General features: G+C 34.4%; 1 protein-coding gene across 6 annotated transcripts in view; it reads right to left on the bottom strand.

Moving 5' to 3' along the window:
• Positions 1 to 7,657: 7,657 nt before the first annotated feature.
• LOC127877874 (serine/threonine-protein kinase Sgk2-like) overlaps positions 7,658 to 12,949 on the bottom strand; it is a 113,032-nt gene continuing 107,740 nt past the window's right edge. For all 6 annotated transcript variants that reach the window (XM_052424179.1, XM_052424181.1, XM_052424178.1 and 3 more), the window contains one exon: positions 7,658 to 11,410. In XM_052424179.1, the coding sequence (XP_052280139.1) occupies positions 11,295 to 11,410 (116 nt within the window). In that variant the 3' untranslated portion in view covers positions 7,658 to 11,294. The remainder of the gene's footprint in view (positions 11,411 to 12,949) is intronic.

Here is a 12,949-nt window from a genome sequence, read left to right as displayed (position 1 = left end):
GTGGGTACGAACATTTTGGGTAAGAAAACAAAATGTGTACGAAAATTTTGGGTACAAAAATTATGCAAAAAAAATGGATAAGAACAAAAATTTGGTTACGAAAAAAAATGAGTAGGAAAATAAATTTGGGTACGAAAAAACATTTGGGGTACGGGGAAGTAGTACCCGTGGGGAACTTGACCCATTCAGCGAATCTGGCAGGCGGGTTTCATTCTTGATCAAATAGAACAAGAAATATCTTTAAAAAAAATAGTCGACGTGTATTTTCTGTACCACTTATCTTAAAAAACTTTCTGTTACAGTCAAACATTTGTGGGTTATAGCATTACGTTTCAGCAGATATATTAAAAACTTGACATGCTCTTTAATTACAACATGCTCTTTAATTTCACAAGAATATCATACCAAACTTTATATTTCGTTGTTTCCTTTCCTAAGTTAATGATAATTGTGTACGGTAGTGATTTCACATGGCCATGTGTATGAACATATATTTTTTTGCTCTTTTGATTATTGCTTTTTCTCTTATTCAATAAGCTTAGGCATGTTTGTTCGTTAAGTATGACAATACTTTTATGATGATTCCCGAAAGTAGGTATGAGCACATAGTCGTAAGAGCACTTGAATACGTGAGTTCGCCCATGAACACATGGTAAGATTAACTAAATCTCCGCGATATGAACTAATATATGTTTAAACCAGCAAACAATATCCAACAAACGAATGAATTATCAAACATAGTATGTTCACTGATGTGGCTCTGTAATTTGTGTTTGAAAGTTTATTAAATATGCAAAATGAGAAAGCACGCATAAAAGCGAGTTTCATAGATATCGTACGGCTATTATGTTGTTTATATACCATATTTGCTATAACGTTTACAAATGGCAGGTTCGAAATAATACGTTTTCTTTTCACTCATGATCGTGTTAAACGTTAATTATACACGTTTTCATTCGCAATTTATTTAAAAATCACGACAAATGTCAAATACAATACAGAAAATGCATAGTTGTTTCATTGATCTATGAACATATAATGGATTGAATATAACTGATTTAAAATTAATGTTTTTAAACTATTATTAAATCTTTTCCCCAAAATATGCTGTCCTATGTATAGCTGAGATTCCTTTACCTTTATCAATAATAATCAGCGAGGTATGCCGATTAGAAAAATTGAGCTATCTCAATCGGACTGGCTCGGTCTTTTACATAGGTCGCCATTGTGAAGAATTTTTTCATGGTATGATAACTTAGACGAGCTGCTTCGCAGCATCGTCAAAATCCCAAGATGTAAGTATCAGATACGTCGGAAGCAAATTGACATTGGGGCGGCGAAGGGGGTGGTTGTGGGAGGGTATATACCCCTCCCGTTGGTGTGGGTCCGGGGAGCCTCCCCCAGAATTTTTTTCAAATTGTAGCGTCAAATGGCGCATTCTGGTGCGTTTTTTAATGCCTGATACCTGCTTATACACGTCTTTTGCGGGCATATTCTGAATGACAAAAGTTGTAACAGACAGACAGACGCTAGAGATGTGATCTTTATATTTCTCAGTTTGTACTTTGTAGCAGGCGACAAATCAATAGGGATCATGTGGGTTGAAAGAACGTTCTTCGGGAATTTTTTCCCGAAATTCCGCTTTGGAAATTTGATATTCGTTGGTTGGATTGGAGAAGACATAATGAAATGACACAAAAAGTGGTAAAAACATTATATAAGTTTTTAGAATTATCGATTTACTTTAAGTTATTACAATTAATTCAGGTATATTGGGATATCTTTAATTTTGTAATAATTAAGGACTATCGGTTATCGGCACATTTGTTTCATGTAATACTTTCCTTTTTATTAATAAAAAGAAGCAAAGACTAAGATCATACCGACAATTAAAGATTCCCAGGTTTAATTACTCAAAAAGAAAGTGATTATCGTTATAAAAGAGACCGATCAATTAACAACATAATTGACACGTACATTACCGCGGGCGGGTGATGACAATTAACAATACACGTGTCATATCCGCGAAAGCGTGATTACCGTTCTTCGTGGTAAAGATATTTTCAATTATACGGGTATTGAAATGAAAAAAACAAGAAAAAGGTCTTTGCCGAAATTTCATTTTTGCCGAAAATTTGCCGCTCCAGCTCCTTCGCCTCTGAACTGTATGTAAATATATCAGTAACAAACTCAATTAAAAAGTAAATAACTGAAAAACATATTGTACCAAATAAATCTAAAGTTTTTTATATTCAATAACTCCAATACCTAAATTCTCAACATTCTCAAACTATTTTTCTACATTAAATGTGTTCATGCAATAACAAAATTCAAGAAGTAATTAAAAAAATACTTCTGCTTGAAACGATAAGTTTTGTCCCCTTTTACCATTGCTTAATTCACTAAAAGGCAAACGTCAACGGATCTTAAATAGGCTAACCTATGTCGTTTGTTCCTACATATATCTGCAAAATTAAGATAGCTTCGGCTTTAATCGTTACCGTTTTGTTTATTGCACTCAAGCTTCTTTCCCGTTTTGTAGTAAAAATAAAAATCTGAAAAAATCTCTTTGCAACACATTTTTCTTCATAATTACACAGACTTTACTTTTGTATTACATTTCATTATGATCGAATTAAGAAAAAAGATCGAATACTCAACTTGGAATATGACACAAAAGTGAATGGTCGATATCGAAAATTGAAATAGTTGAAAATGTGCATTGACGCCACAATCTGCCACCTCATTGGCAATGGCTCCATCTCTTTTGGAAAAACACCCAATAATCCTTTAGAATGATAAGAAGCCAATGTTTCTGTGAATGATACAGCTCACCCGTGTTCAAAGAAATTGTTTGATGTTGTTAGCGATTTCATTTGGTGGAAATTAGCTCGTCACACTAGCAAAATACATCGATTTTCTTTTACATATATCAATATGGTTCATCTTATAAAGATCATCTCGTTTCCAAATGGGTTGCTTTCATATGTTTTTATAAAGATATGTGGACGAATAAATCTTCGCTGAATCGCACTACACTGTCCGATTTTAAATGGGCATTTTCACGCTTTGGTTAATTGACAAAATTGGGAAAAAAATGTTTCAGATTCGCAAATTTTTCTCGAAGTTATGATATTTGTAAGGAAACAGTAATACTAAACATTTACCATGCTCTAAAATATCCATTATGTGCATCTTTTGACGATTTAAAAACCTGAAAATTATAAAGAGTTGCAACGCGAAACGATTGAATAATTTGGAAAATTCTGTTGTCGTTGTATTTTTTGATACTACGAGGATTGCATATATGAGGTAAAAAAACAACATTGAAAATGGTATAAGAGCGGATGGTCTAGTGGATAGAGCGGTAGACTGTTGCTCCATGGCTCCAGCGGTCAGTGGTTCGAGGCTCGAGCCCCGTTTAGGGTTACTTTTTTATAATTCATTAATTGTATTCTTGTTTTTTGGAGATATTTAGACCCAATGTTTACATTTATCAATATAAAGCATTTAATGACAAACTTCAAAACATGCCAAAATCTGTGAAGAGGACCCTTCAAACATATGCTTAATATGTTGAAAAAAACATATACAACCTACACACCCTGAAGACTTATCAGTAAAATTTCAAAAACATCCGGTCCTTAGCGCCACCTCGGAAGTAGCATTGGCTCATTTATCAATGCATCGCAACAAACTGGAGGCGTACGTGATTAACGGCCGTGAAGATGGAATCTATTATTAACTTATGCCGTATGTTAATAACACAGTATTGCTTTTAAGCTATCAAATAACACATATTATAAGGAAAGAAATTAATGAAAACCTATTGGTAAATGCCATTTGTCTTGCATTATGAGACAAAACTACCGAAATAGTATACCGGGGTACTAATAGTTTCGATGATAGAAGGGTAATCGTTTAATTATTTAGCCACACATGTGTTACGTACGCGGTTAGTCTGTCTGTAAAATTTTCCTTCAATTCAGAATAGACTACCGGCATTTGCGGATTATCTATTATTAGCCCAATGTAACTTTTATTTTTTATCGGAAAGTATCATGGTTTGATGTTCCAATTACAAGATGCAATTAGATTTGTAAGATCTGCATCATGCGAAAATTGGTCTTACGCAATATGACGCCCACTTAGCGTTAGTACAGGCTGGGCTTGAGCGACCCTGGTAGCAAATGTCATAAGACCAATTTTTGCATGACGCGGATGTAACAGTCTAATTTGAATGTATGGAAAGAAAACTGGGTCTTAATCACATATCAAATGTTTCAATGAAAAAGAAATAAATTCACAATAGGCCACGTAAGGAAACATATGATGTGATCACAACTTCTTAAATGTGTATCTCAGGGCTGGTATTCATAAAGCTATATATGCTGGATTTAAGGGAAAATTTTAAAATTCAATTTTCTATTGAAATTCTAATGATTTCAGTTTTGTAATGCCAAAATACTGTTCTTCTATGAAAAATTTTCTTAAACCATTTAAATGAAAAACAAGAGGGCCATGATGGCCCTGTATCGCTCCACTGCTGAAAAAAGGCTATTCAAATATTCTCTGCATGTGCAAATACTTAAATATAGGCCCTATTTAAGCAGATGTACACTTTTGTGACCCCCTGGGCTTGGTCAAATTTAACCCCAGGGGCATAATTTGAGCAAACTTTGTAGAGGACTACTATATCTCACTACATGTACATACAAAATATGGTAGCCCTAGGTCCTAGAGTTAAGGAGAAGAATATTTTTAAAGTTTTCACAAAATAAGCAAGATATAAGCGTATGTAATGTTCAATTTTTTGACCCGAGGGTCAGGGTCAAATTTGACCCAAAGGGCATAATTTGAACAAACTTGGTAGAGGACTATAAGATGTTACTGCATACCAAAGTTGGCAGCCATAGTCTGAATGGTTTTCAACAAGAAGATTTTTAAAGATTTCACAAAATAGGCGCTTTATAAGCGTTTATTGAATTTTGTGACCCCCCACGGAGGGTCAAAGTTGACCCCAGAGGCATTATTTGAACAAATTTGGTAGAGATTTATTAGATGTCACTACATACCAAATTTGGTAGCCCTAGGCCCAATGGTTATGGACAAGAAGATTTTAAAAGTTTTCACAAAATAGGCCCCATATAAGCGTATGTTCAATTTTGTGACCCCCCTGGCAGGGTCAAATTTGACCCTAGGGGCATAATTTGAATAAAATTGGTAGAGAACTGTTAGATGTCACTACATACCAAATTTGGTAGCCCTATGCCTTATGGTTAAGGACAAGAGAATTTTTCTACTTTTTCCCCCGGGGCAGGGTCAAACTTGACCCCAGGGGCATAATTTGAATAAACTTGGTAGAGGACTACAAGATGTCACTACATACCAAATTTGGTAGCCCTACCCGCAATGTTTATGGACAAGAAGATTTTGAAAGTTTTCAATAAATAAGACCTTTATAAGCATATATTCAAATTTGTGACCCCCATGGCAGTTTCAAATTTGACCCCAGGGGCATAATTTGAACAAATTAAGAAGAGAACTATTACATGCCACTACATACCAAATTTGGTAGCTCTATGCCATACAGTTATGGACAAGAATATTTTAAAAGTTTTCACAAAATAGGCCTTATAAAAGCATATGTTCAATTTTGTGACCATCGGGACAGGGTCAAACTTGACCCCAGGAGCTTAATTTGAAAAACTTGGTAGAGGACTATAAGATGTCACTACATACCAATTTTGGTAGCGCTAGGCCCAATGGTTATGGACAGAAAGATTTGAAAAGTTTTCACAAAATAGACCGGTTAGACCCTATACATGTATAAGCATATGTTTAATTTTGTGACCCCGGGGCAGGATCAAATTTGACCCCAGGGGCATAATTTGAAGAAATTTGGTAGAGGAGTATAAGATGTCTCTACATACTAAATTTATTAGCCCTAGGCCCAATGGTTATGGACGAGAAGATTTTGAAAGTTTTCACAAAATAGGCCTTATATAAGCATATGCTCAATTTTGTGACCCCCGGGGCAGGGTCAAATTTGACCCCAGGGGCATAATTTGAAGAAATTTGGTAGAGGACTATTAGATGTCTCTACATACCAAATTTGATAGCCCTAGACCCAATGGTTATGGACGAGAAGATTTTGAAAGTTTTCACAAAATCAGCCTTATATAAGCATATGTTCAATTTTGTGACCCCCGGGGTAGGATCAAATTTGACCCCAGGGGCATAATTTGAAGAAATTTGGTAGCGGACTATTAGATGTCTCTACATACCAAATTTGATAGACCTAGGCCCAATGGTTAGGGACGAGAAGATTTTGAAAGTTTTCACAAAAATAGGCCTTATATAAGCATATGTTCAATTTTGTGACCCCGGGGCAGGGTCAAATTTGACCCCGGGAGCATAATTTGAACAAATTTGCTAGAGGACTATTAGATGTCTCTACATACCAAATTTGATAGCCCTAGGCCCAATGATTATGGACGAGAAGATTTTGAAATTTTCACAAAATAGGCCTTATATAAGCAAATTTTCATTTTTGTGACCCCCGGGGCAGGGTCAAATTTGACCCCAGGGGCATAATTTGAACAAATTTGAAAAAGGTTTACATCAGGAACATTCCTGTGAAATTTCATCAGAATTGGACCAGTAGTTTAGGAGAAGAAGATGTTTTAAGTTAACGCAAGCACGGACGCGCGCACGACGGAAACAGGACCATTACATAAGCCCCGCCGGCCTCTGGCCAGTGGAGCTAAAAAGACACCAAAATGAAAGAGCAAAAGACTTAAGGAATTTTTAATTATTAAAGGAATGTTCTTAAGTTTATCCTTAGGAGCTTTATGAATACCAGCCCAAAACGCTAATAGTATGTGGTTCAATATATGTGCACCTTGTGAAAAACATTTCGTGCAGTGGATATGAGACTTTTACGTGAAAAATAACACAATACTTAAACCTTTTTTTTAATTTCACAACTTAGAAAAGTACATTTTCTACCTTTATTTCACCGTCATGGTGTACAGCAAACATCTTTTTTTTTCAAAAGATATTTCCTGTCTATTTAAAGAATAAACGTATACGAGCATTTCTAACCGGAATATTGTGAAACCTAAAAATAATTTATTGAGCCCTTATTTCTTCCCGATTGGTAAATTCCAAGACTTGAAGCCATATTCTTTTTAATGTACAAATGTCTTTCCAAACATAATTATTAAGGTTACATATGTGCATGTACCAGCTTCAATATATCCGCCTTGGGCCCAGGAGGACCTTATTGACTTAAAACAACTCATACAAGACTTCAAGAAAGTTATCCACAGCCACCCCATCATTGACCCATTTATGCCTAGTGGACTATCCCATCCTTCTAAATTGGGTCAATTTATTTCCAAAATTAGGGATGTCTAGTATATTTATTTCTATATTTAGAATATTTTTTGCATAAATTCCTTTAAGCAAACAGCGCAGACCCTGATGAGATGCTGCATGATGCGGCATCTCATCTGGGTCTACGCTGTTTGCCATGGCCTTTTTTCTAGATGCTAGGCATAAATGGGTTATTGTCGCCCATGGACGTCAACTGCATTCAATAAGTGAATCATTGGAATAAATTTGCTATTAATAACAAGAGGACAAACACGCATTTAAGTTTTGAGTTTTATTTGTGTTTCATTGAAATAACCATAATAAATGGTTTAACAACTTCTATTTGTACATCACATTGTGCATTTATAATAAAAGTACATATATCATCAGGAATCATATTTTCCCGAAGCATCAATCGGTCCAGATATAAATGGGGAAAAAGTATCCGAAAAGTTATGTCCGAAACCATGACAAATTACGTTAAAATATATACCATTGATTTTGCCATTCATGAAGGTGGTATAATAAATGTACAAGTAAAATTCCCTAAGGCTTTTTTTATTACGGAACATACGAGTTTTATCAACTGGTTTTATCATTTTATTTCATTGTTGTTTCGCGTGCTGTTGTATCAGACTTTTTTTCATCGTTGTCAATATTATTAATCTGTGTAAGTCTATACCGATGTTTTAAATCGTTGTCGACTCGACAATAGCTTACAAACATGCACTGAATCAAACAAATGTCTGTGCGTAGGTTGGCTACTGACCATAACAAAACCAAATAAGTAATAATTTGTGTACGTTATATTTTGTTGTCAAATAACCCATGGCCGATAGTTTATATAATATCATATATGTATATTGAACATGAAACCGTGCAAAGAGGTCATCATTTTCTGTACTATTGTTTATTATACATGGTGTACGAGTAACAATATGTCTTAACAGAAATCTAAATCATAAAAAAAACACTTGCATCTAAAATTTGACCAGTTTAACCTCTATTCGCAGCAAGTTCAATTGGCAAGGTTTTCACGACACAAATAATGCTGATGATTAACAAATTGGCAACAAAATAATGACTATTAATTTTGACTAAATAATCTTTTGTTTATTGTTCACAGTTGAGCAAAAACAAAAGTTTCAACAAACCTTCAGCAATTTGGGTTTCACTTTTAACACATATTTACAAAAGTGTCACCAAAATTTATAGGTGTTTGGAATGAAATGTAAAAAATGAAATGATAAAAAACATGTAGTCAAATTATATATGTTTTTTTTATAGGGAAAACACAAATTTTTCAAAAAATTATGACATGACAGATGCCTTAAGTCTATTACTTAATAATAATCAAGACACCAGGGTACTTGATACAGAAGTACAATTATATATGTATAACCCTATGTCATTCCAATGGAAGTTCGTCTGTGGCGTAAAAGAATAAAAGGGTTACTTATGTCTACTATTTTTATATTTGCATACTGTTAGTGCGTGTTTTTACACTTGAATCTTCATTACTTGTTGTTTAATGATCTTGACATCAGCCCTATAAGCTAAAATATTAAGAATTCAAATTGATATCTTGAGTTTTTTTTAAGAAATTTTAAGTATAAAAGCATTGCGTTAGAAGTTCTTCTCGGTAGGGCAAAAGTATGTAAAGCACATTAACACACTATTTTTAAGCAATACCAGAACACTTTCATGTAATCAATTATATATGATATATTCACTTTTACAAATATATAACTAATCATATCAATTACTAAAGTTAAAAATATTCAAATAAAATCTCAAATTGTTTACAAATAACAACAAAAGAAAGCCATTTAGGGAATTATTAATAAATCTTGAGTATAAATTATAATTCATATTTTGACAGTATGTGCTTCTTGAAAATCCAAAATCACAAAGTACAATACAAATATATATGTTTTTACAATGTTTTATATACATAAAAATAAAATCTTGGATAAACTTTCGGTAAAAGCATATATTACAACAATATCGTGACCGATTTAAATACAAAACATTCAAAATAACAACAACATTTTTTAACAACAGTTTTTAGATGCAATAACAACAAGGCTATTGTCAAGCAAAATGGTCCCCTACCGGCTCCACCACCATTGTCAGAAATTCCACCATTTTCAGATTATTTTTTTGGTTACCATAGCAACCACAATTTTTGATGTAGGAACAAAATGAAATGACGTGCATAATGTCCATATTGCCATCTATCCATGTTGCAAGTTTCATGAAAAAATATTAAGAACTTTAAAAGTTATCGCAGGATCCAGAAAACCACCATTTTCAGCAGTATTTCTAGTCTATTTGTTGCCATAGCAACCAGAATTTTTGACGTAGGAACAAAATGAAATGACGTGCATAATGTCCATATTGCCATCTATCCATGTTCCAAGTTTCATGAAAAAATATTAAGAACTTTTAAAAGTAATCGCAGGATCCAGAAAAGTGTGACAGACTCACAGACGCACAGAGCGCAAACCATAGGTCCCCTCTGTTGAAACCGGTAGGGGACAATAATGACATGAGTAAGTTTCCTTTTGCCCCTGGTAATGACAAAAACATCAAAGTCACTATATAAGGGCACACACCCATTTATCACAACCTTAGTCATGGGGCCATAACTTAGCAATATCTTATCCACACAATAAATTGACCATGTTGAAAAACTATGAAAGTTTCAAGTATTAAACACAAAATCTTTACAAATTAAAGTAAATAATGATATGGTATTAAATAAAGTTAACATACTTTTACTGTGGCATTAAACATGCTTGCAAAGTATTAGTAGTAAATACTGTTTCATTTTGTATTCAATACTCTTGTTGCTTTTGTTTATGGACAAGCAGTCATTTAGGCCAATAAGACATTTATTTTTACTATTTAGATAAAGAATTGCTAGCATACTGTTTAACAAAACATTGATTTGTATCCGTCCTGACCACATTTTGGAGGAATTATTTAACTTTATTTAAACTGAATAAGCCTTGCAAGTTTGAAATTTTTAATTACACAACACAGCAAAAACTAAAAATACAAAACAACGTATGCCTATCTTCTCACTAAAACATTGTAAAATGCTGTCATCATATTTATATACATCCACATACTGGACCAACAGAAGTAAAATACTTAAAACAGGACCAACAGAAGTAAAATACTTAAAACAGACATCTGAATACAATCACAACTGCCGTATCACATAAGCTCAATGAGGCTTTTGATTACAATGTACTGGTGCATGAACAAATTAGGCAAAATGCTAACTATTGTCAACCAGAAAATACTGGAAAGTCTACAATAGTTTACAACATTACAGACTGTGTCAAACTTACAATGTATTATTACCACTTACTTTGGCACAAAGTTCACAGACAAGGAATGTACAAAAGTAAGTTCAACAATAAATTCTTTGAATTATTTCAAAGCAAACAAGTGCATATAGTTATTTCAAAACACTGCAATTTCAAAACTACAAACACATTGTCATTGACAAGCAAAGCAGCATTGTAAGCCCAACAGCAAAAATGGCCGATAGCCATTTCTGGCTTCCATGAGACAACACTATACATGTGTATAACACAACTGCCATAATGACCAACTTGCATAGCTAGACATCAAAACACAGCTAAAACACAAGTTGTCATGTGACCCTGCATAGATGATCAATAAGCACCATGTAAATACTACCGTCAAGATATTGTTTCATTTTCAATAGCACTTTTATTCTTCCAAACATTTGATCAGACCTTGACCATGTGGCCAATAAAGGATCCCAAACAACATCCACATTCTGGTGCCATCTGAACACACTAGATTCTAACACAATCCCCACCCACCAGGATATCAAAACTGTAACTTCATTGTCTCTAAAACGCAGCACATCATCAGTTGAACGCGTCCTCTGCTGGGGGAACGTATGAAAATCCCTGAAACATTCCGTCAGCTTCCATGACACTTGCGCTCACAAGCTTGTTCATGCCTGGCGACTTGCCAACTGATGCTGAAACATTATATGAAGCATATTAATATTGCGTATGAAATATTACACAATAAAACCCTAAAAAACAGTCAATTAACTGGTGTTTAGTATATAAATTGTTATTTCTTGATGGAAATACTGTGAAATATTTACAACATTTTAAACCTTTTTGTTATATTTCAGAATTAAACAATTAACATTTTTTGGGAACAAAATCTGAATAAGTAGTGTACAAATTAAAAAAACAAGAAACCGTCGGAGACGGGTGATGCTCCCAAATTTTTTTTGTTTGTCACAATATTGCACTATATATTCAGATAAAAGGAAATGTCTTGAGGGGCATAACTTTGGACAAAATAATACGATGGATGTTTTAGCAATTTCAAAGGGCCATAACTCTCTAAATAAATCATCTAACCAGAACCCACTAATAACATGCGCATCTCCTCAAGGTAGTTAAGCTTCCAATAAAGCTTCATTGTATTCCAGTCAGTAGTTGGGGAGAAATAGCCCGGACAAGAATTGCACTGTATGTACAGTTTATAGAAAATTTCAAAGGGCCAGAACACTGTGAAAAATCATCCGACCATAACCGGCTGATAATATGCACATCTCCTGTTGGTAGTGAAGTTTCCCATAAAGTTCCATTGAATTCCCGTAATAAGTTGCTGAGAAATTGCACTATATGTACAATGGAAAATTTCAAAATGCCATAACTCTGTGAAAAATCATCCGACGAGAACCGGCTGATAATATGCACATCTCCTCTTTGTAGTGAAGCTTCCCATAAAGTTTCATTGAATTCCAGTTATTAGTTGCTGAGAAATCGCCCGGACAAGAATTGCACTATACGAACAGTTAATGGAAAATTTCAAAGGGCCATAAGTCTGTGAAAAATCATCGGACCATAACTGGCTGATAATATGCACATCTCCTTTAGGTAGTGAAGCTTCCCATAATGTTTCATTGAATTCCAGTCATTAGATGCTGAGAAATAGCCCGGACAAGAATTGCACTATATGTACAGTTAATGGAAAATTTCAAAGGGTCATAACTCTGTGTAAACAAGAGCACCGCCTTGCGGGTGCAGACCGCTCATCTATTTTTCTTTTTAAAGGTATAGGGACCTATCTCAATTTTATTCACAAAGGATGGAGGGGTGGAGTGGAGAGGGGTGTATAGTGTGGGGGTGTGGTCATTTATTCCAAAAATGCAAAAAAAACAAATTTTGGGGGGGGGGGGATTCTTGGGTGGGATGGTTGGACGGTATTTCAAAAATAAAATAATAAAAATAAATATTTGTGTTTTTAACCATGTTTGAAAAACACAAGAGATGTGTTTGTCAGAAACACAATGCCCTCTATTGTGCCACTTTGATTTTTTTTTTTTTTTTACCTTTGACCTTGAAGGATGACCTTGACCTTGAACTTCCACCACTCAAAATGTGCAGCTTTATGAGAAGGCCGCTTTGAAATATTATTTTTTTGACTTTTGACCTTGAAGGATGACCTTGAAGGATGACCTTGAACTTCCACCACTCAAAATGTGCAGCTTCATGAT

This window comes from Dreissena polymorpha, chromosome 4, assembly GCF_020536995.1.
Source record: "Dreissena polymorpha isolate Duluth1 chromosome 4, UMN_Dpol_1.0, whole genome shotgun sequence".
Classification (NCBI taxonomy): domain Eukaryota; kingdom Metazoa; phylum Mollusca; class Bivalvia; order Myida; family Dreissenidae; genus Dreissena; species Dreissena polymorpha.
Note: the sequence above shows the minus strand (reverse complement) of the source record. Positions and strands in the feature narration are given on the sequence as shown.